Genomic DNA, 27,169 nt, shown 5'->3' with positions numbered 1-27,169 from the left:
GGATATTTGAAATGTCTTCCAGTTTCAGTGTTGAATATTGTTTACAATTTAAAGTTTATCACTCTTTACATTATTATGCCATTACCATTGTATTTCCTGAAAATGATCGCAAAACAACATTATCATTTATCGCAATAACTTTATTGTCCAGTAAAATTATGACACGTCTAGTCAAATATACTTGCAGGTAAAAAAATTCAAAACTACAACAAAATGAGTATTTGTTTTTTTCAGTGCTCAACAATAAACTATGCATACAATAATTACAATTAAACAAGTAAGGAAGACAGTTTTGTAGGAAAGAGAAGCTTAAAACATTGTAAATCCATAAATAAGAGTTTTTCATGTTGCTAAGAGAAAAGCATCCAGTTTGCAAATTAAGTTAATAAACTCATGAAGTTTCTTAACTTCATGAAGTTCATAAAAGCGGCTCTCAAACACTTTGAATTTGGATTGTGGATTTGATTTAGAATTGGTTTTGTCCTTTAGTTCTTTGAAATTCAATAAAACTATTGATCTATAGATCGATGGACAGATCTAAATGTATATCTGTGATCCATATATATTGCTGCACTAAAATGTGTTTTTCTCATTTGTGACTTAAATGAAGTTGGAAAAAAGTAAATATTATTTTGTCAGATATTCCAGGGAATAACTGAAAATGTACTTAATTGTGGTATATCATGATGTATATCGCTATCGTGATATAAAATAATCCATATTGTGATATGTTTTTCCTTGCCACCCAGCACTAACCTGTACTATTGAAAAGCAGAGCACAGCCCCTTGCAGTGTGACGTCATGTGCATAAGATTCCTCCCCGCAGCAAAAAGCTGCTCCCTGATGATGCTAGCATTGGTTTTAGCTGTTAAATTATCAGCAAAATCTTAAATGTACGCCTGATATATGAAAGAAAAAGGGATGCAGTTCTTTGCTACTAATTGTAAACATTACGTCAAGTAGATAAAGTCAGGAAAAAGTTTTAAGAAAAAAATTGTTGTTGGGGGGGGGGTTGGTTCGTTTTTTTTGGTTTGCTTTTGCCCTTTACCTTTTGGTTTTGTTTTGGATTTTTTTTTTTGGTTTGGGTTAAAAATTAGACGATCTCCTCACCGGTTTCTTCGGCTGATCAGTAAGGCAGGTGTTTAAATTAGCTAATCAACCACAGATATGTTAGCTTGGCTAATAGCAGTGGCTAATCTACCAGAGCGATCACTTAATAATCGCAAAATAAGCATCAAGCCTAAAATCATAACAGACTGAATGTTCTGTTTGTTTTGGAAATATACAAATAATTTTTTTTATCATCTTGTGCGCAAAGTTTCCAGACGTAAACAATTACATGCAAGGGGTTTATAGTCCCCTTGCATTGACAATAACATTGTCTCAAGGCATTTTCCAAAAAATCTAAAGTAATTTCATTTTAATTGCACAAACATTCCAATTAATCTTGGTTATTATCTTGATAATTTCCCAGCTGACTTTAATTCTTCCTTCCAGTCCTGCACTCTCTACAGTTCTGGACGACTGTAATATTTTAGCACAAATTAATACTCTTTTGCCTTCACTCTTTATTTCCTTTATCTAAATCTGTTTCAGTGTTTCTGCATCTATGATTCAATAAAATCATCTGAGTACAAACTGAACCACCTGCTCACTTTCTATGGCACAATCATTATTCCATTATTGCAAAATGTTCTGCATTGAGTAACCCAAGAGTGTGAATCAGTTTGCAGAGGACAAACCTGGAGGTGTGCGTAAAAAAACAAACAGGAATAAAGTGGCCGCTTCACGGAGCACGTGCAAACACATAGAAAGGTGTGTTTGCCTTTGTTTGTGCCCTTCGCTTTCAAAACGTTTCACAGGTTGGAAACTTCATGCTTTTAGCAGGAAGCAGCTTTTATTTACAACACTCTGTGATCATCTTCAAAAAATAAAAAACTTTCTGAGTTTGAGTACATAAATTGTTTCTGTGAAACCTATAAATATGTAGAGAAATGAGCTGCAGTTTTACTTTTTCTTTCTGTTGATATTTGAATTTAATTAAAAACAACAATGGTGTGTAAAATTCCCTCACTATTTGGACACATCTGACCTTTTAGCAAGTGGCTCTGATTTTCCCCTTTTGGCTCAGATTTGCTAAATCGGGTCATTTAGGTCAGCCTGCATAGATAATCATCAAGAGGTAGTTTCACTCTAGCCTCTGTGTTATTATTCACTCAAATCCTTTAATCTCTGAAATCCTCTTTTGTAATCAGTGGTTAAACTAAAGTTGTTGATCTGCTGTTCAATATGACTAAACAGAAACAAACAAAAAAAAACCTTTTGTATTTTTCATTAAGGGTGAGAAATGGGAAATGATGGAAGCTGCTGAGACTGAAAACCTCCTACTTTTGATGTTTTTGGACCAGATTGCAGCTTTTTTTTAATGGGCATTTCTTTTGTCACATCTTTATTAAACCTTCAAGCTACTAGGATCTAATTTTTAAAAACATTTTTTAAAGTGAGCTATTAATCTAGAATGTATAAAGCTTTTACCTACAGAAACAAGGGCTGTGCAACCGGACTCAAATATAAATTCTCCAGTTTTTCATTCCAAATCCAATTTTTGATCTTGATCTGTTTTCTCTTTCTTTCCTAAAAATGACAGAAGCTATTTTTAAAAATGTTTTTTATTTAAATCAATCGTTTTCTAAGTTGTATGATAGAGTATTTATGCCAAGCTACAATTTTTTTTTGTTTAATTATGAGAATACAGTCATATTAGCAGAATAAATATGCAGGTCTACTAGAAAAATGCATTAAAATTATGAGCAAAAAATTATTAATGGGGAAAAAAACTTGGATAGACGTTAGCTCAGTTCAAAGGATTTTCTTCAAAATACAGGAGTTTGCGCGATCATTTCATAGAGTTGCTACTAATAACGTTGATGCTTATTTATTAAAAGGTGAATTATTACTTTATCTGTAAAACTGACACCAAAGTATAACTTCACAAGATGCTGAATATTCTTCATTCTAATGTTTTACATCTCATGTAGGAATTGTTATAAAATTACCACTTTATTCTCCTAATATTATGGCTTTATACTTGTGTTATGACTTTATACTTGTAATTAAATTAGTAATTAAATCATCTTTTATATTTGGTTGTGGAGTTGACCTGAATTCAAAATCCAAATAAAAAGAAGCTGCAAAACAAAATGGCTGATATCACTCTGAACTATGAAAACCCAAGAAATGCACTGGTGAAAAAAGATCCAGATTTCTAAAAATTAAGTCTTTGATTCGATTAATCGCCAAATCTTTGCATAAATTACATAATCCTCCCAACAATATCATAAAATATCAGAATGCTATGATCAATTCTGTCCAACATTGCTAAAAATTTGAATAAATTAAAAGGAAAATGTTGAAAGTTGGTTGACATTCAGGATTTTAAAAAATGATCTGAAAACTATTGTTTTTCAAATTACACTTTGAGATTAACTGCCAAAATCACAAAGTCATTAAAGACGGCACACAGTCGACCACTGAGAGAACCAGAAGCAAACGTTTTGATGAGTGACATCATTGATGCACGTCAGACATGTTGGTCAGTGTTTCTTTCACTTAACGGACCTTACCGGCTCTTCTTCTGCACAAACCAACAGATGATCCATTTTTCTCAGCAGGCTGATGGAGCCTCCCTCCAAGAAGGAGATGCTTCCCCTCATGAGGCGGCCAGACGAGTGGAAGGACCCGTGGCGACGGTCCAAATCTCCCAGGAGACGGGCCGCCATGGGCTCCCCGCCCCGAGGCCGCCGCCGCCATCGCCCCTCAGGCTCCTCCGTCTCTCTGTCCAACTCATCCAGGTAGGAACTCATCGAGTCTCATTTAGTTAATCGAGAAATGTATGCGACATCTAAATAGACAGGAGGAGGACTACAGCGCAGGGCATTCTGGGTAAAAGCAACCAAAATAAACATGCTAGGTTAGTTAGCGCTAGCGGGAGAAATGACTCATGATCAGAAAAGAGAAATCCTACAATTGCTGAAATCTGACGCTACTCCATTTTTATTTAAGTTTTGTGGAGAAGGAAGTTGTGCTCAGTGTCTTCTTTAGAGGTTTTCATGTTGTTTCCTTCAGTGGGTCTTGATGCAGCGCCCCCACAGGCGAGGAGGGGAACAGATTGCTCAAAGGGTTTGATTAATTTAACACAGTGAGAAAGAGAAGCTGGAAATATAACAAATGTTGCAACTTTGGTCCCAAATCAGATGCATTTACTCAATTACAATCTAATTATCTGATTTTACTTGAGTAATCAGATTCTCAATTACTATCAGAAAAAATTTATCATCCAGCAAAACATTTTCAGGTCTAATCAGAACATATTGTCATGGTTTTATTTTTAGTGATTAAAAACTGAGACGTTTGGGAGGGGATTCCAGCTTGACAAGTAAAAACATTTCAGTTTTCAACCATATAATTAGCCATCTGAAGCTGCGGTTTCATCGGAAGCCTTTCCAATTTTCCCTTCCCTCTTCCAAAGTACACATGCTGCGCCCCAGGGGAAAATTGAAGGAAGATGTCTTCAGGTCAGTTTCCCTGACAGCCCAAGTATATAAAAAGCATCAAGCGTTTTACTCTGATGCTTTTGTGTACTTTGGGTGGGTGTAATTTCCACCCCAACAGTCGGAAGTTGTACTTGCTGAACAGGATTTATGGGCATTTACCTGCTCAAGATGGCTTCTGAAGAACTAATGATTTTCTTCCCAGCTAAACTTGAAAGCTGCATTTTCAGGTGACTGAAATTGAAGTTTTCTTTATTCAAACAATAGGCGCTGTGTGGCGTTTTCACAGAACAAGTTTTCCTCCAGAGGAATGCTGTCAACACTGCACCTGTAGAGATAATGATATTCCAACAAACTAAACATGAAAGCAACGTTTCTGCTCCTGGTTTCCGCTTACTGAAATTTACTGTTCATTCATTTGTTCTTGTTCTGTGGAGGAAAAATAAAATAAACTGAAGAATGTTGGCCATAAAGCAATAAAAGCCGTGCTCTGCAGTGAGCGTGAATCCCACCAACGGTACATTGCTTCATTCAGATATAATTATATGGTAGATTAAAGCTAATGAGGAAGCAGATGAGGAGAAATTCATTCAACACCTAGCAATTAAAATATATTAAATTTTCCCTGGGAATTCTTTAAAGTGGTGGACAAGTTCTAGTTTTTTGTTGCATTTAAAGCTGTATGGAAACTTTCAATATCAGTTATTTTACCAGAAAGTGAAAGCATGTTTAAACTTCGTTTGTTTAAATGCACATAAGCACAACTTATATGACTTTGCTATTATTTTTGTCCTTTATTCAACATGCAGCATGTCAAAAACTCCTCTTAGGTTTTTGTTTTTGCTTAGAAACATGGATTGTTGTTAATATTTATATAATAGAAAACAAAAACTCTGGATTTAGTGAGATTGAGGTTCATTAACTGGCCGAATGTCAACGAAAAGCTGAAACTCGTTAAATATATAAATTCATATATTTATTTTTAAAGCATGGAAATCTTCAGTTTTATTTTGTCTGACTCTATTAGCTTGTGATGTTTTTGGTAAGAATTTACCAGAATGTTGCCAATTACATTTAGCTCAAATGTATGCAGATGATGCATTCTTCTAAAAACGAGCTGCACAGCACTGGACAGATTAATTGTAATTAATCAATTATTCAAATAATAATAATCAACTAATTCAGTAATCGAATAATCGTCAACTGGAGTACGTCAACTCAAGAAAGAACACTTGCTTAAAGAACAATGCAGACAGAACTGCCAAAACTGTGCAAAAAACATACATTTTTCATTTAAGATAAAAAAAAAAACCTTTATTTTCAAATATGTTTGATCCAAAACTCCTAGTGGCATCGATTTAGCTTCAACTGGTTAAAATTCTCCCTTTTTTTTATCCAGTTATTAATCAGCTAATCCAGAAATTAATCACCAGATCAGCCCTACTCTACTGATGTTGAGCTTTTCACGTTGAAATAGTTTTTATTAGCTGCAGATGCATCCTTTGCCACTAATGTCCAAGCAGACGCTAAAGGAATGCTATGTTGATGCGTCTTAGGCAAAAAAAAAAATCTTTATTTTCTGTTTTAAAAAAGGAATTTGAATGATTATTAGCATTTATTAATTTTAATTCTGTACAAAATAGGCTTAAGTGATGAAAAATCTGCACAATGTGCCAGTTTTATGATTATTCATCAGAATAAGCGATTACTAAATTATTAGCTGCAGCACTAGTGTAAAATTAATAACTGAGTTCAGAGTTCTCACTTAGATTTTAAAGAGGACGTATTATAAAAATTTCACATTTTGCACGTTTTGTACTTCTGTGTGGGTTTCTACCACAGACCCCACACATGCTGGACACAGACTGCTCAGACTTTTATTTTCAGGTCAGTGCTGCAGAGCGATGTTTGAAAAACAGACACCGTTTGTTCCCTCAGGCTGTCTCTCTGTGATGCATACGCACCAGTCAGGGTCCAGATCAATTTCATGCATTCTTGCACTAATTCAACCGTGCCTTCCTCTTTTGTTAAAACTCTGTATGTATACACGGCATTTAGAAAATATTCACAGCACTTCACTTTTTCCACATTTTGTGTTCCATCCTTATTCCAAATTCAGTGTTTCTATCGGGTAGTAAAATAAATGAGCTCTCATTAATGTTGGTAGTAAAAGGTAAACAGAATTTGACTTGGTTGTATATTTTTCATCATCCCTTCAATATATTTTGACTTTTTTATTGATGATGACGTTTTGTTTTAAGTTCATTTAACTATAAAATCTGTGTAAATGTTGAAGTCGATTGGTTCCGCTGTAAGATCTGCTGTTGAGATGAGTCATTCAGTCTCACCTTGACTCAATGACCAGAAATTCAGAGATTGGCTTAAGCCGGTCCTTGGGGAATCAACGAGAAGCGTTTTATAAAGTCTTTTGAAAAAAGTCTATAAATTTGACCTGAAACAGTGTGACACCAATCACACCAAGCATCCACCATTTACCAGCAGCGCTGAGCTAAAACAAACAAATATTATATTGGGGTATGAACGTATGAAAACAATTATTTATTGAACAATATTTATAAAATGTCTCTTGTAACCTAAAATAATATTTTTATTCAAAGTTGCATAATCTTCTGAATACTAGTATTATCCATTCACTTTCCTTTGTTGCCTAGTGTACCTAAAACGCCTCATACCTAAAGTATAATAAGCAGAATTTTATTTACACTTCATTTTATTTTGTATATCATATTTAGAAGACATTAGTGAGTCTAAATCTATTTTTATTGCGCAGACTAACTCAGGGTTAAGATTATTCACTGAGTTTATCAGCCAGATTTAATGCAGTTGGCCTTTTGCACACTTCCACTTCAATGAGCCACATGTAGTTCACACTGTGACTACTAGACTGGTATCAAAACGCTTCTAATAGCAGCCTTAGAATGAGAGGTAACATCCCACATGTGTAGTTTTAATTCACCATCTGGGCTGTACTTTCACTCAGAGGTATGAAGTTAATTAGCTTTGCTAGTCCATAAGAGGTTAAACTGTCAACGTGAAAATAAACTGTCCAGCTTTGGAGAATTAGAATGAGCTTTTACTTCTACCTCATACAGATTGTTGTTCATGTGTGGCAGAAAGGACCAGACTGCTCATAAGACTTTGTTTTCCATTTTATTTCATCATAGATCTTCGTCTCGCTCTTCGTCCTACACGGGCTCCGGCTCGTCCCGCTCCCGCAGCCGCTCCTCTTCGTACAGCTCCTACTCCAGCCACTCCTCCCAGCACAGCTCTTTCAGCGGCAGCCGCTCCAGGTGCGCAGTCCCGCTCCCGTTCAACCTGTAGAGATGTTTTGGATTTAGAAAGATGTTGTGACTCTCGTACTGCCTTTTAGATCCCGATCATTTTCTTCGTCCCCCTCGCCGAGCCCAGCTCCACCGAGGATGGCCAAGAACAAACCGGAGCCTCCGCCTGTGGCTGCTAAGGGGTAAAGCTTCAGGACCTGAAATGGCTTTAACAGAGCTTAAACATCCGATCTCACTCAAATGGATCCCAATAACAGGGATAATTTGTGGAAATTACAGCCAAAATGATTGAACCTGACAAGCAGGGTGTCTGTGCATTGTTAAAAAGTCTTAATTTTGTGCATCTGATATTAAGGCCTTAAAATGTCTTAAATTCAATTTTAAAAAGATGATTTTAACTATGTTAATCAGAAGTCTTAAATTTTCATGTTTTTTTTTTTTTTAGAATAAGTTTGTATATTTCTGTGGAGACATCGGTCTTAAATTTCACTCATAATGGTCTTTTAAAGGTCTTAAAAAGTCTTAAACTTCAGTTGGTGAAACTCAAATGAAAAGTAAACATTTAATCAGATTAATTACAGGATGTCTCCACATCCTTAAAGTCTGTCTAAAATTAAGGACTTGAAATATCTTAAATGTCTTAAATTCATTTTTTTAAAAGTTAGTTGGTATTAAATATGTTAATCACAGGTCTTAAATTTTCTTACTTTTGTTAGGAAGTTTATATTTCTGTGGAAGTATAGGTCTTAAATTCAGGTCATCATAGTCTGGAAAAGGTCTTAAAAAGATTTTTACATGTCTTAGTGAAACCTGGGTTTAGAAAATGGAGCCTTTTATGAAATCTGTTCATACTAATTTTATAGTTATACTTATTTTTACACATTTTCTCTTCATGAATGCTTGGATGTGTTTCCGTTTCCCTCCCCAAGCATGCCACCAAAGCCGGGTGCAGCCCCGCCTCCGCGGAGAGAAAAGCCTCCCCAGAAGAAGCCTCCGACCCCCCCTCAGCCCGGCGGGCCGCCCAGCAGGCCCCCCAAACCGCCAACAGAGGGAGGCAAGCCTCCTGCCAACCCCAGGGAGGCGAGCGGCGCATCGGAAGGGCCAGGAGACGGGCCGCCGCCTCCACGGGAACCCGGGAGACTGCCGAACCCCAGGGAGGGCAGGCAGAGGGAGCGGCAGCAGCATCCTCCCCGCAGGTACGGCTTCTGGTTTACTTTGACTACATGGCTGACAGGACAACAGAAAAATATGGAAAATTATTTTCCAGATCCCTGGTAGTTAAACGTTGACCCTCACTTTGATGAATGGTTCATTGTGTACAGAATTTTTATGACTGCGTGGTATTTAGAGTAGAATAGAAATTTCCTTCCCACTGTGGGGAAATTCAGGTGTGCCAGCATCAAGTTACAGGTAAACAGAAAAGCAGCAGCAGCTTATATGCAGGGAATTTATTTAAAGAAAGGCATGAAAATCAGAAGGAATGTTGCAGGAAGACTTCAAACTCAAAAATACTTTATTGATCCCAATCAAGTTTATCTGTATAGGAAATTTCAGTTCAAATTTTCTATACACCTGGGATGCTTTTACCTAAAGGCTTTACATAATAAAGCCACAAAAATACACCAATCAGTCAACAACTGAGAAAACCAGTGAACAAAGCAAAATGTTCAATTAATGTTTAATTTATAATGTTTCAAAAGTAACTACACAGCTGGGTTTTTAGTCTAGATTTAAGGGCACTCATTGTTTCCGCTATTTTGCAGTTTTCTGTAAGTTTGTTCCAGATTTGTAGAGCATAGAAGCTGAATGCTGCTTCTCCTTGTTTGGTTCTGGTTCTGGGGATGCAGAGCAGAACCAGATGACCTGAGGGGTCTGAAAGGTTGATACAACAGCAGCAGATCTTTAGTGTATTGTGGTGCTAAACCGTTCAGTGATTTATAAACTAACAGTATTTTAAAGTCGGTTCTCTGAACTACAGGAAGCCAGTGTAGGGACTTTGGAACCGGCATGATGTCCTCTGTCTTCCTAGTTTTAGTCAGAACACCAGCAGCAGCGTCCTGGATCAGCTGCAGCTGAGGATTGGCACTGTTGCAGTAATCGCTGCATGGATGAGTTTCTCTAGTCTTTTAATCATAGAAATGTTCTTCAGGTGATAGAAGACTGACTTTGTAACTATCTTTATGTGGCTCTGAAGGTTCAGGTCAATAATGAGTAATCTAAATGAATAAATAAGTAAATGAGTTTGTTGGTAGCTGTTGTAAAGTCCTAACCACTGCTGGTAGGAAGGACCTTTGATTACGCTCCTTTGTGCACCTGGGATGCTTTTACATAAATCATCATTCCCTTAAGGTGTTTGAAGCAGTAAAGCACAGGAGAAAAAACCAGATTGTGTTTCTCTGACTGTAACGTGACGCCTCCCCTTCGTTAGCGTAGTCAGTCCACCTTTATGTGCAAACATTTTATAAAGTCCTGCAACACTGGCTCCAGTTTCCCACATGGAATGTCAACAAAGTCGAGATCTGCATTTATTCTAACATGTAGCAATCCAAAAAGTCCCAGCAGAAAAAAACAGGAATTCTTTTACGTGTTCAAGCCAGCTGGAGTTTTTAAATGGATTTAGTTTCAAAAATGGATTTAGTTTCAAAAACATATTTGCATGTTGACCCCCGCAGCTTCTGCACAGAATATCACAGTTTACGCAATCAGGTGTTGCATTTTCTTAAACAGTCGTTCCTGCTACGTAATTTAAATTAAATTAAGCTGTAGATTTCGTCAATGTGGCAACATTATTTTGCATTATTCTTCCAGCCAGAGACATGTTGCCCACATGTCTCCTCTAGCCTCCACCTAGCCTCTCTGTTTCCTTTTTCCCTTTTATATATGCAAGATGCACTGCTTCCTTTCAAATTTTCCAATCCTGTAAAGTTTTTAAATCAGTTTTTCTCCCATTTCCATTTGTTTCAAATAAACATGTTAATTATCCCAGATTACAACTTTATTAGTTCCTCCGTTGTAACTACCCGAAAAAGTTCTTATTGCTGAGTAGAAACAACGGGTGCACTGATTTATCTGAGCAGATTTACAGATCAGACAATACTTGCATGTGAAGCCGATCTCATCTTATCTACGTCAGTAATACCTAAATATCAGCCGCCGTCCTCTTCTGCTCTCCCGTTAGAGAGCTTTGGCTGGCAGACCGGCCCATCAGGTCATGGCTGCACGTTTGCTGTTGCCAACTCAGCAACTTTCTTGCTGTTTTTTAGCAACATTTCAAACAAAAATATCTGTCAATTTTTCAACCATTTTTAAAGATCGGTATTCTGCGATCGGCTAGAAAACTGCAATCAGTGCATCCCTAGTAGAGCTGCTCTGATCCAATATTAATGTTAGATCTGTAATGGTTCCGATATGAAAAATTGCAGATTGGTTGTAATGTTCCTCATCCATAAGTCTAACTCTGCTTTGTGCTCTGAGCGGCATCATGCTTTACTATTTATTTAGTGTTATATTTTGAAATCCTAACTGCACTTTCTGAATCATTTGTTGCAGTTTATTTTTACATATTTGACCAAGGTAGTGACCTTTTTATCAGTTTCAGTTTTATTATTTAACATTGTTACATGTTTAATCCTAACTGCACTGACTGAGCATATTTGACCAAGTTCCAGCTGTTATGAATGGGGCAAAAATTTCAGTGTGTATCTGCCAAAGACATGCATTGAGGTAGTTGGGTGAGTCCCTTCTTGTTTTGTGGAAGTGTGATTAAAGTATTTATTCAGCCTTTGTTTTTGACACGGACCGTATTATGAGAAGACGGGAAGGAATGCAGTTTCCACAGTTGGCGTGCGCGCTGCGTTTTTGTTTGGCTTCACGTGCGCGAGTGAGAAGAAGTATCTGTCTCAGCATCTGCAGAACTGACACTACCTTGTTTTGCATAGCAGCGCGCCGGCACACAGTGACACTGCATGTTTGTACATTTTGGGGAAAGACCTGAGAGTGGGCATGTGGGCGAGACGGCGTGGGTGCAATAACTTCAGTGATTGTGTGATCGGAGCTTCATGCTGCAGAGCGGAAGAGAAGCAAAGGGGGAAAGGAGAACAGACACAGTGTGTGTGTTCGCTTTCATGTTTGTTTGTTTGTGGGCGAGTGTGTGTAGGTGGTCCAGGTGGAAACTATCCTGGAAAACTATTCGCTGCATCTGTTGGTCATTATTTCTCTCAAATACTTCCCTCCAATAGACAAAAGCAGATTGTTCACCTGTTTCCTTAACCTTTTTTTATCAGTAATGATCCTAAAAAAACAAAAGATATCTGCTCCGCTCCAGAGGAAACATCCCTGAAGCCTCTTGCCACCACCGTTTAGTAATGAGTGGAGCAAAATGGCCTTATGGTGTCATAAAGGTGTAAACACACCTCTAAACAGGTGCAGTAAAACTAAAGCAGCAGTGAAGCACAGCTTGTTGTCTTACTCCCACACATTCCTCATGTGTGGGAGTAAGTGGGAGCAGGAGCTTGAATATTCAAATCGGTTTGTTTGGGATGCAGCAGATCGGCCGAACGGTGGGAAAACCGGGAGCAGAACTCATGAAAATCAGGTCATATGGGGGCGAGTGGGTTTGCTTCATCACAGCGCAGCTTCTCCAAGGACAAGGGAACCTCTGAATTACAGGCTGCATGACTGCCCTCTTCATAAACCTGACAGTTAATGAGCTACAACTAGACCTGCCACAACAAGCAGTCAATTGCATGATAAATTAGGACGAGCTCAATCATTTATTGGTTTTCTCTTTTCTATCTTTCTACCAAAAATTTCAAAATGTTCAAGGAAAATTTTGTTTACAAAAACTTTATTCATTTTATTTGTTGTTTCTGTTTGATTTTTTATTTTGGATTTTTAAAATGTCTTCCAGTTCAACCAGAAATCTAGTTGTAGAACTCTAGATTTCTCTCTAGAACTCTAGATTTCTCTCTTCAACTGAAATACTCAGTTGTTTCCACAATCTCCTCAAAGTCCTGCTGCTGATATGATTCTGATGTGTTAAAACATCAAATATTTCTATTGAATATTATCTGCAAAACTTGAGCACATTTGTGGTTACGGTTAATATGGAAGAGAAGCAGGAAAGTACTTCATTATATCACCAACACAAGATGTTGGTGTGAGCAATTACTAATGTGGGGACTCAGATCCCTGAGGAACGCCTCACTCAAATGTATGAAAGAAAACAACCAAAATCTTTATACACTTAGTTTTCTTGGTTAATTTTAAAGCCAAACAATTTGGTGTTTTATCGTTTCAAAGGCAAACGGTTAAACTGGATGTTATTCTCTGAAGCCTCAAAAGTATCTAATATTTTAGTTTGATATTTATTTATTAACGAGCAGTGATGTGATGTTAGTTAGCATTAGCATCTGCTAGTTACTGTAATAGTGAAGTTCTTTAGCTTTAGCATGCAAAATACTGTGATAGTGTAGTTTGTTAGCATTAGCATCTGTTAAACTGAAATTATAGCACTTTAGCATTAGCTTCCTCTAAATACCATAATAGCAAAGAGTTAGACTTTGGTAATTTTCTCAAAAGTATTGAATATTTTTGTTGGATACTTGAAAAATTAAGAGCCATGGTTGATATCCTTCTGCTAATGCGCTAATAGTGGAGCTAATTGGCGGTTTGGCTAACTTTTAGCGCACTTAGCTTCCTCTAAAGAATTTTTTTCAGATAAATTTTAAAGCAATAATGTACTTTGTTGTTTTGTAAACTTTGATTACCAATCAATAGTTGATTTCCTTTAGGGGCATTAAACTGAAATGGGCTCTAAACATTTGCCTGCCACACTTTTCAGATTTTTACTTGTAAATGGGGGGAGGCTTAAGACATCTTTCCTTCATATTCGTGTTGGTGTAAAGATAACAAGATGAATATTTTTTTAACAGTCCAGCGTTTGAGTAGCAGCGTCTTTCGTTTTCCCAGGAGGACTGTTAGCGGGAGCGTCAGCGGCAGCAGTTACACAGCTACCAGCTCCAGATCGTCGTCCAACTCCATCTCAGGCTCGGCCTCACGTTCGCGCTCCGGGTCCAGGAAGTCTAGGTACGCCGCCCATCAGTGATACGGTTCATCACTGATGACGGTTCAATGATGAGACATTGATGACATCGCACTGCATTCAGCACGATGACCTCGTTTATTCACCAGAACACAATGAAGCACAATGAGCAAGCAGGAATTACGAAATCTGAGCTGTTACAGCAGGAATCAGGAGTTTGACCTGTAAAAACCTTTACATATATAAATATAAAATAATATGCAAATTATCTGCTAATGACTGAACTTAAATGTTTATCTAGGCAGAATAATCTTGCTTGAGTTGGGCAGAAATTATACTCTAGTAAGAGTAGCACTACTTCAACATATTTTTACCCAAGTAAAAGTAAAAAGTATCCGCCCAAGAAATTACTAAAGAAGTGTTTGGTTAAAAGTCAACTCAAGTACTGAGTAACTGATCAAATTAGCAATCAGTGGAAATTTTGGTATTTTAAGAATGCAAACAACAATTCATAATAAAAACAATAAAATCAGACAAAAGAAAATATTTTCAAATCAATTTCTTTCCATAAAAAACTTTTGAAACTTGAATAAAACCTGCAGCTGTGTGTCTGTGTCTGGTGAATTTGTGGCTAAAACATGTTTGTTTTTCATTTAGTGGGTAGAAAATCCATAAATTTTACTCAAGTATGAGCAGAAATACCTGATAACAAAATTACCAAAGTAAAAGTTGTTTTGTTTTTTTTTAGTTATTCAAGTAAATGTAACTAGTTATTACCCAACTCTAGAGCTTTTCCTCTAAATAGTGAAAGTTAAACATCATCCAGTGATCACTATGTCACTCTCCTCGTGTTTGTGTTTTTTCCCTCTTTCATGTGCCGTTCCTGGAATTTCTCCAGGAAATCCAGGTGAGTCGGATCAGGTGAAAGCAGGCTTGGTGTCAGCAGGTGTGGTCGCCATGGACGCGCATCACAGCTTGTCTCCCGTTTCAGGTCGCTGAGCGTGAGCAGCGTGTCCTCGGTGTCGTCGGCCTCGTCCAGCAGCAGCTCGGTGCGCAGCGCCGACTCGGACGACATGTACGCCGACCTGGCCAGTCCGGTTTCCTCTGCCAGTTCTCACTCGCCCACGCCAAATCACCCACGCAGAGAGAGAGGGCTCCCGCGGGACCGGTCCCCACCGGGCCGGGACAAGAACAGGGGTTGGTGTCACGCACAGCAGCAGCAGTTTTACACTTTCACTGATATCTATCTGTTTATTCAGAAGCAGGTCCGTCGTAATAAATCAATTGATGATGGATTAAAACAAACTCATTCATTTTTTTACACGCTTAGCTCTGTTCGGTTAAATTGGAGGCAAAAAAAAGTTTGTGCTTTTATCGTGTCAAAGGCAAACAGACTAATTTTTCTGTAAAGCATCAAAAGTATTGTATATGTATTTATTAAAGAGCAGTGATGGGCACATTGTGTTGGTATCGCCCTTTAGCATTAGCTTCATCTAAATACCGTAGTAGTGCTTTAGCATTAGCTTCATCTAAATACCGTAGTAGTGCTTTAGCATTAGCTTAATCTAAATACCATAGTAGTGCTTTAGCTTTAGCTTCTTCTAAATACAGTGATAGTTTAGCACTTTAGCATTAGTTTTCTTAAGTATTGTGTAGGTGTTAGCGTAACTAATGTTTATGGTTTTGCATTAGCTTACTGTATGCATTAGCATTAGCTTCCATATATACCCATTGGTGTTAGTGCGTTAGCATAACTAATGTACTAAAGTAGCTTTGACTTTAGCATTGGTGCAACTAACCTTTTTAGTTAGCTGTGCTTTTCACCAAATTTCATAACTTTAACATTTAATGGCAGTTTGCTTGTTCTCTGCAGCAGCTGAGCAGCAATAAAACTGAAGTTGGTGAAATATGCTAAAGCTAATTACGCCCAACATTTTGCTAAAGCTAATTATGCCCAACACTTTCCTGCATCACAGAAAGGCCATCAAAGAAAGATGAACCCTTCCGGGACGATCGCAGGAAGATCGACCCGTCTGGTGGTCCGTCCAGAGGGATGAACGCCATGCCCAGATCTGGACCCGGCAACCGGGGCGGCCACCCTCCTCATCCTCGACCCGGCGCCATGGGACCCCCGGGGAACTACGGAGGTTCTGGTTCCCACAAAGACATCAAGCTGACGCTCCTCAACAAGGTGACTTCCTGTTACCTTTCTTCTAAGAAATGTGTTTAAAAATATGTGAAATTTCACATTTTTACCAGGCCTATTATCAGAGCTGTAACTTTATACATTTACTCAAGTACATTTATTTCAGCAACTATTTGGAAAAACAATGTACTTCTAGGAGTATTTTTTACTGTGCTGTACTTTTTTACTTTTACCTGAGTAATTTGGTTATGAAGTATTTCTACTCTTACTGGATTAAAATTTCTGGATTTTTTACCCACTGAGTGAAAAACAAAAATGTTTTAACCAAAAATTCACCAGACACAGACACACAGCTGCAGTTTCATTTAAAGGTTTTTATTGAAACATACATTTATTTTGTTTTTTGTTACATATAAGAATTTTTGTCGCTAAAATACCAAAATATCCACGTAGATTTATATTTTGGTCCGCCTGATGTGATCTTTTAATATTAGTTGATTGATGACTTGGTCAGTTACTCAGTACTTGAGTAGACTTTTTACCAAATACATTTTTAGTAATTTCTTCGCTACTTTTTACTTTTGAGTAACTTTTTGTACTTTACCCACCTCTACCTATTATTATTATTATTAATATTATTATTTATTGAAGCTACAGGAGTAAAAAAAAACTTAAACATTGGAGCAATGAAAATGGTATAAAAACATTTCTGATTTAAGGTTTTCCTTGTAAAATCTTTAATTTTAGACATTTTTAATTTCTAAAAAGAAACTGTTTCTAAAAGTGTTTTTTAGGAAGAACATTTTCTAAAGTTAAAGTTTAAACAAAATCTTAACTAATTCCTAGTTGCTGCTCTATTAATTCCTCTTTTTTTACTCTTTCATCTCACATGGTTTAGTGAGTTAATACTTAGAAAAAGTACTTCTTAAAGTGAGTTGCAGACTCCTAGAAGGAGGCAGATTTGCTAATCCAGGAAAGTTTTATCGAGCTTTGAGTTTATAAACCGTCTCTGTGGTGATGTCTCATCTGCAGGTCGTTGCGCTGCAGACACGTGTTTGTTGAAGTCGCCGTGTAAACAGTCTAGTCGTGTCGCTGTAACGAGATGCAACAAGTGACAACAACTCTTAAAGTAAATTAATTTAAAAAAAGTTCCACTTAGAAAACCTGGATATCTGGAAACTGCAGGAAGTTTGGGGTTTTAAAAGCTTCTTTGAATTTACTCCAAAAGAAGAAAAACTGTTGACGTTTCTGCAGTAGATTAAAGCTGGAGAACTAAATAAACGTCTGATGTTCTGAGTGGGTGTGTTGAAGTTTAGAGGTCAGAATAAGGAGGAAATAAAAACTATAATATTATAAAGATATTTGGTCTTAATTAAATGTTGGATTTAATTAGGGATTTATTAAATTAGAACTTTAATATTTTTTTAATTAATTAAATTTAAGTTGGTGGTTTCTCTCTGTACATCTTAGGCTACATTCACATAGCAGGTGAATGTGATTTAAATTTGATTCTTCTTGTTTTTGCCGATCCCATATTGCAACAAATCAATCAATCACAAGTTCAATAATTTCCATTTGGGTGATTGTTTGTTTTTCTCTTTTTCTACCAAAAACTGGATGATGAAAATCTTCAGTTTGTTGCTTTGGTCTCAGCTGTTCTTAGTTTGTTGTTTTTGAAGGCTAATTTTGTTTAGGGACTTCATAATTAGTTGTATTTGTTGTTTCTGTTGTTTATTTATTTTGGACATTTAAACTGTCTTCCATTTCCTGTGAAATGTTTGTTAGAATTTAAAGTAGATTATTGATCTCTGAGAATGTGTTGTTTTATTTTTCTATCATGTTGCATTATGTCACTTGGTCTGAAACAACAATATTATAATTTATCATCCAGAAAAATGTAATATCTGAAACACAAACATTTGATGTGAAGAGTTTTTGGAAACCCAGCGGTCCGTAAACATTGTTTGAGTTCCAGCGTTTTATTTGTCTGTTCTGTAAAAGGTTTGGGTCGTGTTTGGTTTCAGCCACTCTCCAGACATAAGTCTGACTAATTTCTGTTTGTTTTCCAGCAGCAGGGAGACCGAGGCGGCAGGAAGCGCTACCTTCCTTCAGACAAGGACCGGCCCGGCTCCCCTGCCAGCAAGAGGATGGCCATGTCTCCAGACAGAGGTCAGCCAGCCGGGTTCATTCTCCTTCTGCATCGGATAAAAAATAAAACAACAACTCTGAACTGTCAGGGCGCCAGACCTGCGTCGCAGTAGAAATGCAAATCTTTGTGTCTGGCAATTTGATTCTGGTTTTAAGGGTCACGGTTTGATTCAGAAATACTTTTTTTTACTCAGATAGTTTAGAGATTTTGTTGAGATTATGAGACTGACGAGATGAACTGACAGCGCAAACATTTATTTAAAACAATTCTGCTGGGATCTCAGTGTAAGACCTGCCGAGAACCAGGAACGTTTCATTTTATCCTGATGTGTAAAGAAATAAAAGTTTATTCACTGAGGGCAGAAGATGAACAAATCGGGGTCCGATCTGCTGACGTTTTTATGGGAAGGTTGTTTGAAAAAGGGAAGTAGTTTTAAATCCAATAGAAAATGTTGAATTTACATGATTATCCCAAACAATGCATCAAAACATGGATCTTTTGTCTTCATCCGATCTCTATTAAGCTCCCAGAAATATGTGTATAAAATTCATATTCTGAAAGTTATATTTTGATGTATTTACTGAATTGGGGAAAAAATCTGAAATTTCAGTGTTTATCTGTGCGACAGATTTTGATCTCTGCAAGGTAACCGTCTTAAAAATCATGCGTCTCAAACTAGGGTCTTAAAATGTCTTAAATTCATCTTTTAAAATCCATTTGGCCTTAAATATGTTCTTAAATTCCGTCTATTTAATCTCGCATTCTATGATTTCATTTTTTTCTTGTGGGACTTTCTGTCAGGCAAACATTTGATACATTACGTTCTGCGACTTCAGAGGATTGAGGTTAATTTATACTTGCTTGCAAACTAGCTAGATTTTTTTTTTTGCGTCTATCATGGATAAGTGCAAATTTATTGCCTGTTGGATGGACGACAGTTACACGTTTTGTTTAATCTCTCCTAAGCCGTCAGAAAAGTTATTTATAAAAAATGTTATTCTGCAAGTGCAACAAATTTCGATTCCTGCAGGGTGTCTGTGCATCCTTAAAATGTATTAAAATCATGTATCTAAAATGAAGGCCTTAAAATGTCTTTATCATTATAAAAAAGTTATTTGGCCTTAAATTAGTTAATTATAGGTCTTAAATTTTGTAGTGTCAGGACTATTTAATCACATTCTGTAATTTGTTTCTTGTGGGACTTTTCTGTCATCCAAACGTTTGATACGTTACGTTCTCCGACTTGAGGTGGTTGCTATCGCTAACTAGCTGCTAATGACCTAATAACAAAAAAATCTGAACTTTCAGTCTTCAGAGGCGATTGAAGGAAAATTAGGCGACTTTGATCTCTGGTTGACTGACTGCAGGTTTTCTTCTGTGTTTATTTTTAAAATGCAGAGAAACTCACCCCTGCTCTCAGATTTCCATCCTCATTTGGTGAATTAGTTGTTTCTGGTTCTAAAGGTCATAGACATGACTAAAAGTTTATTGAAAAGGGACTCAGACCTGCATGACTCAGTCGAACTTGAATCTTGTCTTTCAGGGCGCGATAAAAGGAACCTCGGCCGACCTCAGATGACCCCGCAGATGGAGCGACCCAGAGGTCAGGGGCCGCGGCCGGGCCCCCCGCAGGGCGACAGGTCGGTGCTGTTTGTCAGTCAGCTGGAATTTCTTCTCTTCCCAATTCGACTTGCCATCTAAACCCGAATGCAGCAGGAATTTACATGAGAGCGTTTCTTTAATGCAAAATGAGGAACACGCTGTGAAAAGTGGAAGCACAGAGACATCTAACCATCGCTTAGAAATACGCACCAGCAGAATGCCCCAACATTAAAAAGATCCTTTTTTTATCAATTGATTCTTTTCACCGCCGGACAGCTGAGAGGAAAACGGTTTCATAAACACAGGAAATGATCAGAGCGAGACAGGAAAATAAAATCTATTTTAGTGTTTTGTGTGTTTGTGTGACATTTGTCTGCTAAAGATTAGGCGAAGGATTGAATAATGAGGATTCTCAGACCTGAGAACCGTAATTTCTCCAGGTTGCATTGGATCTGCTGAAGTTGAAGACTGCCATGCTCCTCTTAGTGGCTGCAGCTTTAAAGCTCTGCAGTTTAACACTACATTAAGGTCTTTCACTCTCTCAACACATTTCTGGAACGCCAAGCATGAAAAAAAAACCAAACATCTCCTGCAGTTACCTGCAGAATACTCAGAAATACTGTAAAAATGTGCCTTAATTTGAATTACATCCTGTCATCATTTTAGTTTCTGGGATTGCATCGCTCCTGGTGGCAGCATGCTGGAGTCGTTCTTTTTCTACACTTTGTTCTGTTTTTTTTTTTTGGATGATTTCCTTCATCAGGTCTTTAAATACTCTAAAATTATTCATTATTAACCTTTTTGATAATTGTGACACGTTTTCTGCAAACTTGGAAAAAAATAAAAATTTTAGGGCTTAAAAAGTCGTAAATATCTCCAGATTCTCCAGACTTGGTCTTCAATTACATTTAGCCATTCTTAGCTTTATTTCTTTATTACTTATTTTCACTGCTTCTGAGAAATGCGCCAGCAGCATCAATTTAATCTAAAATTATGTCGCTTCTAAGTGTGAGCGCGAGGAGAAGTCTTGAGTACAAGCATTGAAAGTTTTCAGAAGAAAAACATGAAGTCCTGCTTTCAAAATGAAAATGTAAGCAAAAGTATTAAGTTTTCTGAAGAAAAGACATGAAATCCTGCTTTCAGACTGCAATGTGTGCTCTTGGATTATGGCAGGAAAATTTCCCCATACACAGGCTGCAGTTTATCTTTAGTGAGTGATGAGACAGCAGAACAATGACTGATGAGCCGGTTAAACTTCCCACCAGTGGCTAAAAATAAACTCAAAAAGATCAATACTACTAGCTAATGCTAATATTAACAAAATCCCCTCAGATGTTTTAACTATGAGAGAATATTCAAAATGAGAAACTAAAACAAGAAAACTCCTTTTAGTGATTTTATTTTTTTACATTTAAGAAATGTAAGGATATATTTTTAAGGAAAAATTAAACACTGAAAATACACAAAGTTGAGTTGTATTAAAATTGTTAAATATACACTTGGTGAATACCAAATTGCATAGCAAATGTATAAAACTGTAAACACCAAAAATATATATACATTTGGATGCAACACATTTAAAAAGATCAAAAAACTTTGAAAAAGTTATAAAAAGTACAAAAAAATACATCATATTAATTTAATCTCCAAAAGATGTTAAATATTGATAAATATACATTTAAAATATTAAATATCAACACAACTACTAAGTTTACTCAGTACACAAAATGCTTACATTTTATTATTTGTTTTGGTATTTTTTTTTGCCTTTCCTTTCATCACACAATGATTAAACCAAAAACAGAAAGAAAAAAACAAATCTAATATAAAATAGATAATTAATGTCTAACTTCCTGTCAGTGGGAAGAACACAAAGTGCCGACCAGGAAAAACGTGACAGTGGAAGAAGCAGCTGATTATTCTTCCTCTATGGATTTTTTATACATAGTTCATTATGAAAATCAAAACAGCTGAATCTTTCCTGTATATTTCTAAAATATATCTAATTCACCATTTAAAAATTATGCAGAAATATAGTTGTTTTTTTTTTATTTCAGGTAATCAATATAAATAATTCTTCTTTCCATGAAGTAGTCTTTACCCATTTACTCCAATTCAGATTTTACAGTTTGATCCCAATCCTTGGCTCCCGTTTCCTCTTATTGAGTTTAGTATGCATCAGGCTTGTTAGTATTGCCTTTCAGATTCAGATCAAAATAATTCTCCTGCCCATTAACCCTCTTAAGACCATAATTGTAACTGGTTTTTTCTGATTTTATGGCTGTAAAATTCTCAAAAAATGTGCAGTGAGTCTGAATTTTTGTTCTTTTTTCCAGAACATCCTCAACTTTCAGTATTTGATAATTATTTAACATTTCTGTCTATTAAAAATTGTGAACAAACAGTTTAAAGAGAATTTACAAGTTTTTATGCCTGTTTTTTATTAAATTATTTCAGGCGTTTTCATGTTTTGTGGTAGGCTCTAAAGCAGTTCCTCTCCAGCTGCAGACAGAATCCCACTCTGGATCCATCCATACTTTATCTATCAGACTTCAGGTTGAGAGGGTCCTGGTACCCGTCTCCAGTGGTCAGGAGCAAGAGGCAGGGGACACACTGGACAGGTCACAGGTCACTGGACAGGTCACAGGTCACCAATCCCTCACTTGGCTGATTTGTTGCTGCTGTTTTCAAAATTCATCTTTTGGCAGAAACAATGTGGTGATTTTTTTTTTTTTTCCTTTTTGCCAAAATCACTTTATTTTTGGAAGACCATGATTTTATTTTCAGCATAATAAATAGTTATTGCACAAATTATGCAGGAATCAAGATGGAGCTAACAGTTAGCCAATAGCTGTGCAGCGTTCATATGGCTAACGTTAGCTTGTACAAATATTTTACATAACCTGGTTATATGTCTGTCATGTTCACTGCCTTCAGACATCAGCCTTCTGGGACCCTTTATCAGTCTGGTGGATTTTATTTTACACATTTCCATCATTTTCAACTCGTCCTCTGCCGTTTTCTCTCTCGCTCCGCTACTCCGTTGATACAACACGAAGCTCTGCAGGGAAATTACGTAACGGAAATATTTACTCTAATATCTGCTGCAACATGCACATGTGATACACCGTTGAAAACCTTATTTTATGCACTTTCTAATACTTTTTGAATTTTTTGAATGCGGCCAACCGTTCAGGAGTTACGATACAGAGTAGGTTGGGTGACAAATATAACACAACGGAGAATCTTTCTTGTGATTGGTCAAGCTCATATCAAACCTTCCCTGGTGGCTACCGTAATGTATCATATATGCCCTGAAGGCACAATGTCTCAGCTTTTTAGCACTTTTGGATTTTTATTTATTTTTTTTGATATGTTGAACTGTTCAGAAATTACAGTAATGGGAATAACACAAGCCGAATCCTGTCAGCGCCGACAGGTTGGTCGTAAGAGGGTTAAATCAACATCGTCTGTCATCAGAGGCCTGATTTCAGCCTGAGGCTGAGATTTTCTTCATGATGGCAGCGATGCGAAGCAACTCGTTTCATATCGACTCCCAGTGGCTGTGGGGCGATCAGAAGAGACGACTTTAATGTCCCGAGTCATCAGTCCAATATCAGTCTGTCACATAATGTTTCTGTGGTTTTCTGCTTCAGGCAGTACTCCTTTGTCTTAGTTCTGTTTTTATTTTCCACATCAAGCTTTGAATAGTGAATCTACATTAAAGAGAAGATTATCCTGGTTGTGAGAATTTGTCGTGACATCGTCTTCTGGGAAGACTAATATATAACATATAATTAACATAATATATAAAATTCTAACTTTGCACATTTTTATACTTTCATTTAAGACTCCACTGCTCTAAAAACAGCACTTTAAAAAGCACTTTAAATGAAAAAAACACCCAGCTGGTTTTTATCAGTAAGTTAATGTTTTTGATGACTGGAAAATGAGCCATTTCAGAAACCTTCAGAATGTTGAGTCATACTGGGCACTGCGCCGTTACCTAGCAACCCCAGCAGAGTTCCGCCCGTCACCTAGCAACCCAAGCTGAGTTCCAACACATTTGGTCAATTGGTTTTCCCGCTGTATGCTCTGTACAATGGCTGCTGGAAAAGACAGTGTTTAGTGGTTGACCAGGAGGCTCTGCTAATGCTTTTCAAAGAAGACATTTGTTTTTATTTCTTCAATAACATATTAAACAGACAATATTTTAACAAAGTCCTTTGAGACTTTTCAGATTTTACAGTTTGATCCCAATCTTTGGCTCCCGTTTCCTCTGATTTGTATTTGGTTTGTGTCAGTCTCGTTAGTCGACTGACACACACTCAGAGCATTTTATATAAATCTATTATTAGAGCAAAGTAGTCTAATTATTGTAGAAAATTGAATCTGCAACTCTTTGTTGAATTCAAGATATATAATCAGTGCCTTGCACATTTTATTTTAAGAAATTGGAGGGGGGTTAATTGTTTTTTTTCTTTTTGATTTGGCAACGATTGCTGGGCAGTGCTTGCTGATTTTAGCAAAAAAAAAAGATATTAAAAGAAAAGTGCTTAGTTTTGTATCTTAATAAAGAAAATGTAAGAATGATGTAAAGCGAGCTTGATCTGATTTAAACAGTAAAACTGGTGAGGCCAGCGACTCATCTTTTCACTTCTGCAGCTTTTTTACTCTCGTTGTTTCTCCTTTTTTTCTGACTCACATCCTCCGACAATCATCTGAGTGAAACTTCACCCCTACCCCTACTCTCTCTCTCTGTTTTCCAGGAAACGCCCTCTGTCTCCGCCGCCAAAGTCTTCTGGGAAAGGCCCAGCTGCGCCGTCGAGCAAGCCGCCCGGCCCGGCCCCCGCCGCCAGCGGCGCCGGGTCCGGTCCGGGTCCCGGCAAAGCCAGCAACACGCTGTCGCGCCGCGAGGAGCTGCTGAAGCAGCTGAAGGCCGTGGAGGACGCCATCGCCCGGAAACGAGCGAAGATCCCCACCAAATGAGCGCCGGGCTCAGGCAGGTGGAGTTTTTCCTTTCCCCCGCCCAGACCGCTGCCGGTCGGCGCGGCGGCCCCAGCAGGACGCAGGCGGGGTCGGAGGTTAGGAACGACACGTGGACTCAACTTTGCGAGAGCGGAGGAGATGATCGGAAGCATCTTCCTCACCTGGACTCCTCCTCTTCATCACCATCGTCCTGTTCCTTCATTTTTTCCCTTCAGTTTTACCTTCACATGTTGTACAGAAGCAGCAGCAGCTTGTCAGATAATTTCCTGTGTATCAATAAAGATCATAAGGATGTGAAGTTTTTTTTATAATCTACTTTTGTTTTTTTTTTTCTTCTTGGCTCTTAAGTGACGAACCAGTGTTTGATTTTCTTCGTGTCACGCTTTTCGTTGCAGTCCAGCAGGTGAGACAAGGACATCTAGAGACGAAATGTCTCGCTTTTGTGACAAAAGACTTCTAAATAAACTATTTTAATAAACAGCAGCTCTCTGGGTGATTCCTGTTTCCTGGTGTTTGCTCAGCTCAGTCTTCCATGCAGCGTTTAGTCAGACACGTTTTTATAAACTGCATAGCAATCAACTTTTTAAGAAGCTTTATTTAAACAAGCAGAAGCTATGCTACTACTCTTTATTTACAAAACACTTTAAAACAATAGCTACAACATGAGCGCCGGGGTCAGGCGGTCATCTTTTGACTTCAGCAGCTTTTTTACTCTCGTCGTTTCTCCTTTTTGTACAACAAAGTACAAATAAACATTCATAGCACAAAAAACAATAAAATGGAAGTAAGCAAAAGTCCGTATGCATCAAATAAATGAATTGGGTACACAAGGTGTACATGCAAATATTTACATATGGAAATTGTTCTGACAGCCTTTTTGTTTGTAATCTGTTATTAATTTAACATAGTTGTACATCCTTCAGAAAATGAAAATATGGCATTTTATTAACAAATTTACATTTCTGTTTATAACAATTTGTGAAAAGAATGAGAATTTTTCTATTAAAAGTAATTTTCCATCATAAGGAAACTTCTCAAAATATGGTGATCAATAAATTTGCTAATGCTAAGCCAGCCACAACATTTCTGACTTCGCGTCATTACCCATAATTCATAGCGGCAACCGTTTTCTTCCTTTTACTAGGTGGTTTTTAACTTTTTTAAGTTGTTGTGGCAGCTGACAAAAAGCACAAGTTGAAGTCATGTTTGAACTGGTAAAGCCACCCGTTACCGCAATAAATAACCGAATTTCTCGTTAGTGCCCCTCGCTTTGGTTACCCGGAAGTATAAAACCAGACGGCGGAAGTTAGTGGCCGGTAATGGCAGCCTAACTTCCATCGCTGAAACTGCTAGATATAAATAAATTATTTGTTTCTTCAGACCAGAAACTTTAACTTTAAGCAGTTTGAGAAAGCGCAGATGATAATATGGCATTATAAGCTTAAATGAAGGAAATGGTGTCCACACTTTTTTTAAACCACATGTTGCCACAAACATGTTCTATTCTTATAACATGTTAAATAAATTTCATGCTTTATTTTTTCACTTTCTATGCTCAATAACAAACTATAAAAATTATGATTTTACTGGAATCAACAAAATAATTGGATCAGTGAATCTACTAAAAGATGCTGAAACTATAAGAACTGACTTTCAGGATTGGTCAGTACAAGGCAGACCCACAGTTTCTACAGTTCATATGTGTGTGTGTGTGTGTGTGTGTGTGTGTGTGTGTGTGTGTGTGTGTTATTTATCTGGAAAACTTTGTGCATTAAAAGTGTAAAAGTGGCTGTCCGCAGAATGTCTGTTTTTGTTTTGTTCTTAACATCTTTGATCTTTAATTGGGAAAATATTAATTATTAGTGTTAATTACTATTAATTAGAATTTATCAAAACAATAAATCAAAATTCTTATAGGAATTTTTTCACAGTAAATAAACAGTGATAAATTCCCATTCCTGATGGAAATACATTTATATTTAATCACTTTATGATTAAATATAATCACTTTATGATTCTTTTAAAAGTCTTTTCTAATTTATTTAAGCTCATCTGATGTGTTTGCACCTAACTTATCAACAATCACTATTTAGGTAAGTCTGTTAACTCTACCTTTATCAAAACAGGTTTTCATTATTTAACAAATCTCGGTTTTGCATTGTTGCTTAAACATACGCAGTGTTAGGAGGAATATTTGCACGTTTTGATTGAAAAAACTTCTCTGAACCTTGTAGGAACTCAGGGGTTATAAAAAGCAGCTTTTTTATAGTGAGCGGCTACAGTTACCGTTTGCTGAGGTTAAAGTTGCTTCCCTGTATTCAGAAAAATCCCCCCTTTGAGTTTGGTGTGAAGAAAATTCCCTGCATTTTCTTGGCATGTCTAATAAAC

The 27,169-nt window shown here is 37.1% G+C and overlaps 1 protein-coding gene across 7 annotated transcripts in view; it reads left to right on the top strand.

Annotated features, from left to right (window-relative positions):
• The window catches only part of zc3h18 (zinc finger CCCH-type containing 18), a 44,645-nt gene extending 19,384 nt beyond the window's left edge, over positions 1-25,261 (top strand). For 5 of the 7 annotated variants that reach the window (XM_007579185.2, XM_007579184.2, XM_007579183.2 and 2 more), the window contains 11 exons: positions 3,669-3,851; positions 7,736-7,861; positions 7,942-8,034; positions 8,782-9,048; positions 13,823-13,939; positions 14,794-14,802; positions 14,887-15,092; positions 15,872-16,086; positions 18,111-18,210; positions 19,734-19,830; positions 24,562-25,261. In XM_007579185.2, the coding sequence (XP_007579247.1) occupies positions 3,669-3,851; positions 7,736-7,861; positions 7,942-8,034; positions 8,782-9,048; positions 13,823-13,939; positions 14,794-14,802; positions 14,887-15,092; positions 15,872-16,086; positions 18,111-18,210; positions 19,734-19,830; positions 24,562-24,781 (1,633 nt within the window). In that variant the 3' untranslated portion in view covers positions 24,782-25,261. The remainder of the gene's footprint in view (positions 1-3,668; positions 3,852-7,735; positions 7,862-7,941; positions 8,035-8,781; positions 9,049-13,822; positions 13,940-14,793; positions 14,803-14,886; positions 15,093-15,871; positions 16,087-18,110; positions 18,211-19,733; positions 19,831-24,561) is intronic. The other 2 variants (XM_016664777.1, XM_016664776.1) reach the window with 2 other exon arrangements.
• The last annotated feature ends 1,908 nt before the right edge of the window (positions 25,262-27,169 follow it).

The sequence above is a fragment of the Poecilia formosa genome, unplaced genomic scaffold (genome assembly GCF_000485575.1).
Source record: "Poecilia formosa unplaced genomic scaffold, Poecilia_formosa-5.1.2 Scaffold510, whole genome shotgun sequence".
Classification (NCBI taxonomy): Eukaryota; Metazoa; Chordata; class Actinopteri; order Cyprinodontiformes; family Poeciliidae; genus Poecilia; species Poecilia formosa.
Note: the sequence above shows the minus strand (reverse complement) of the source record. Positions and strands in the feature narration are given on the sequence as shown.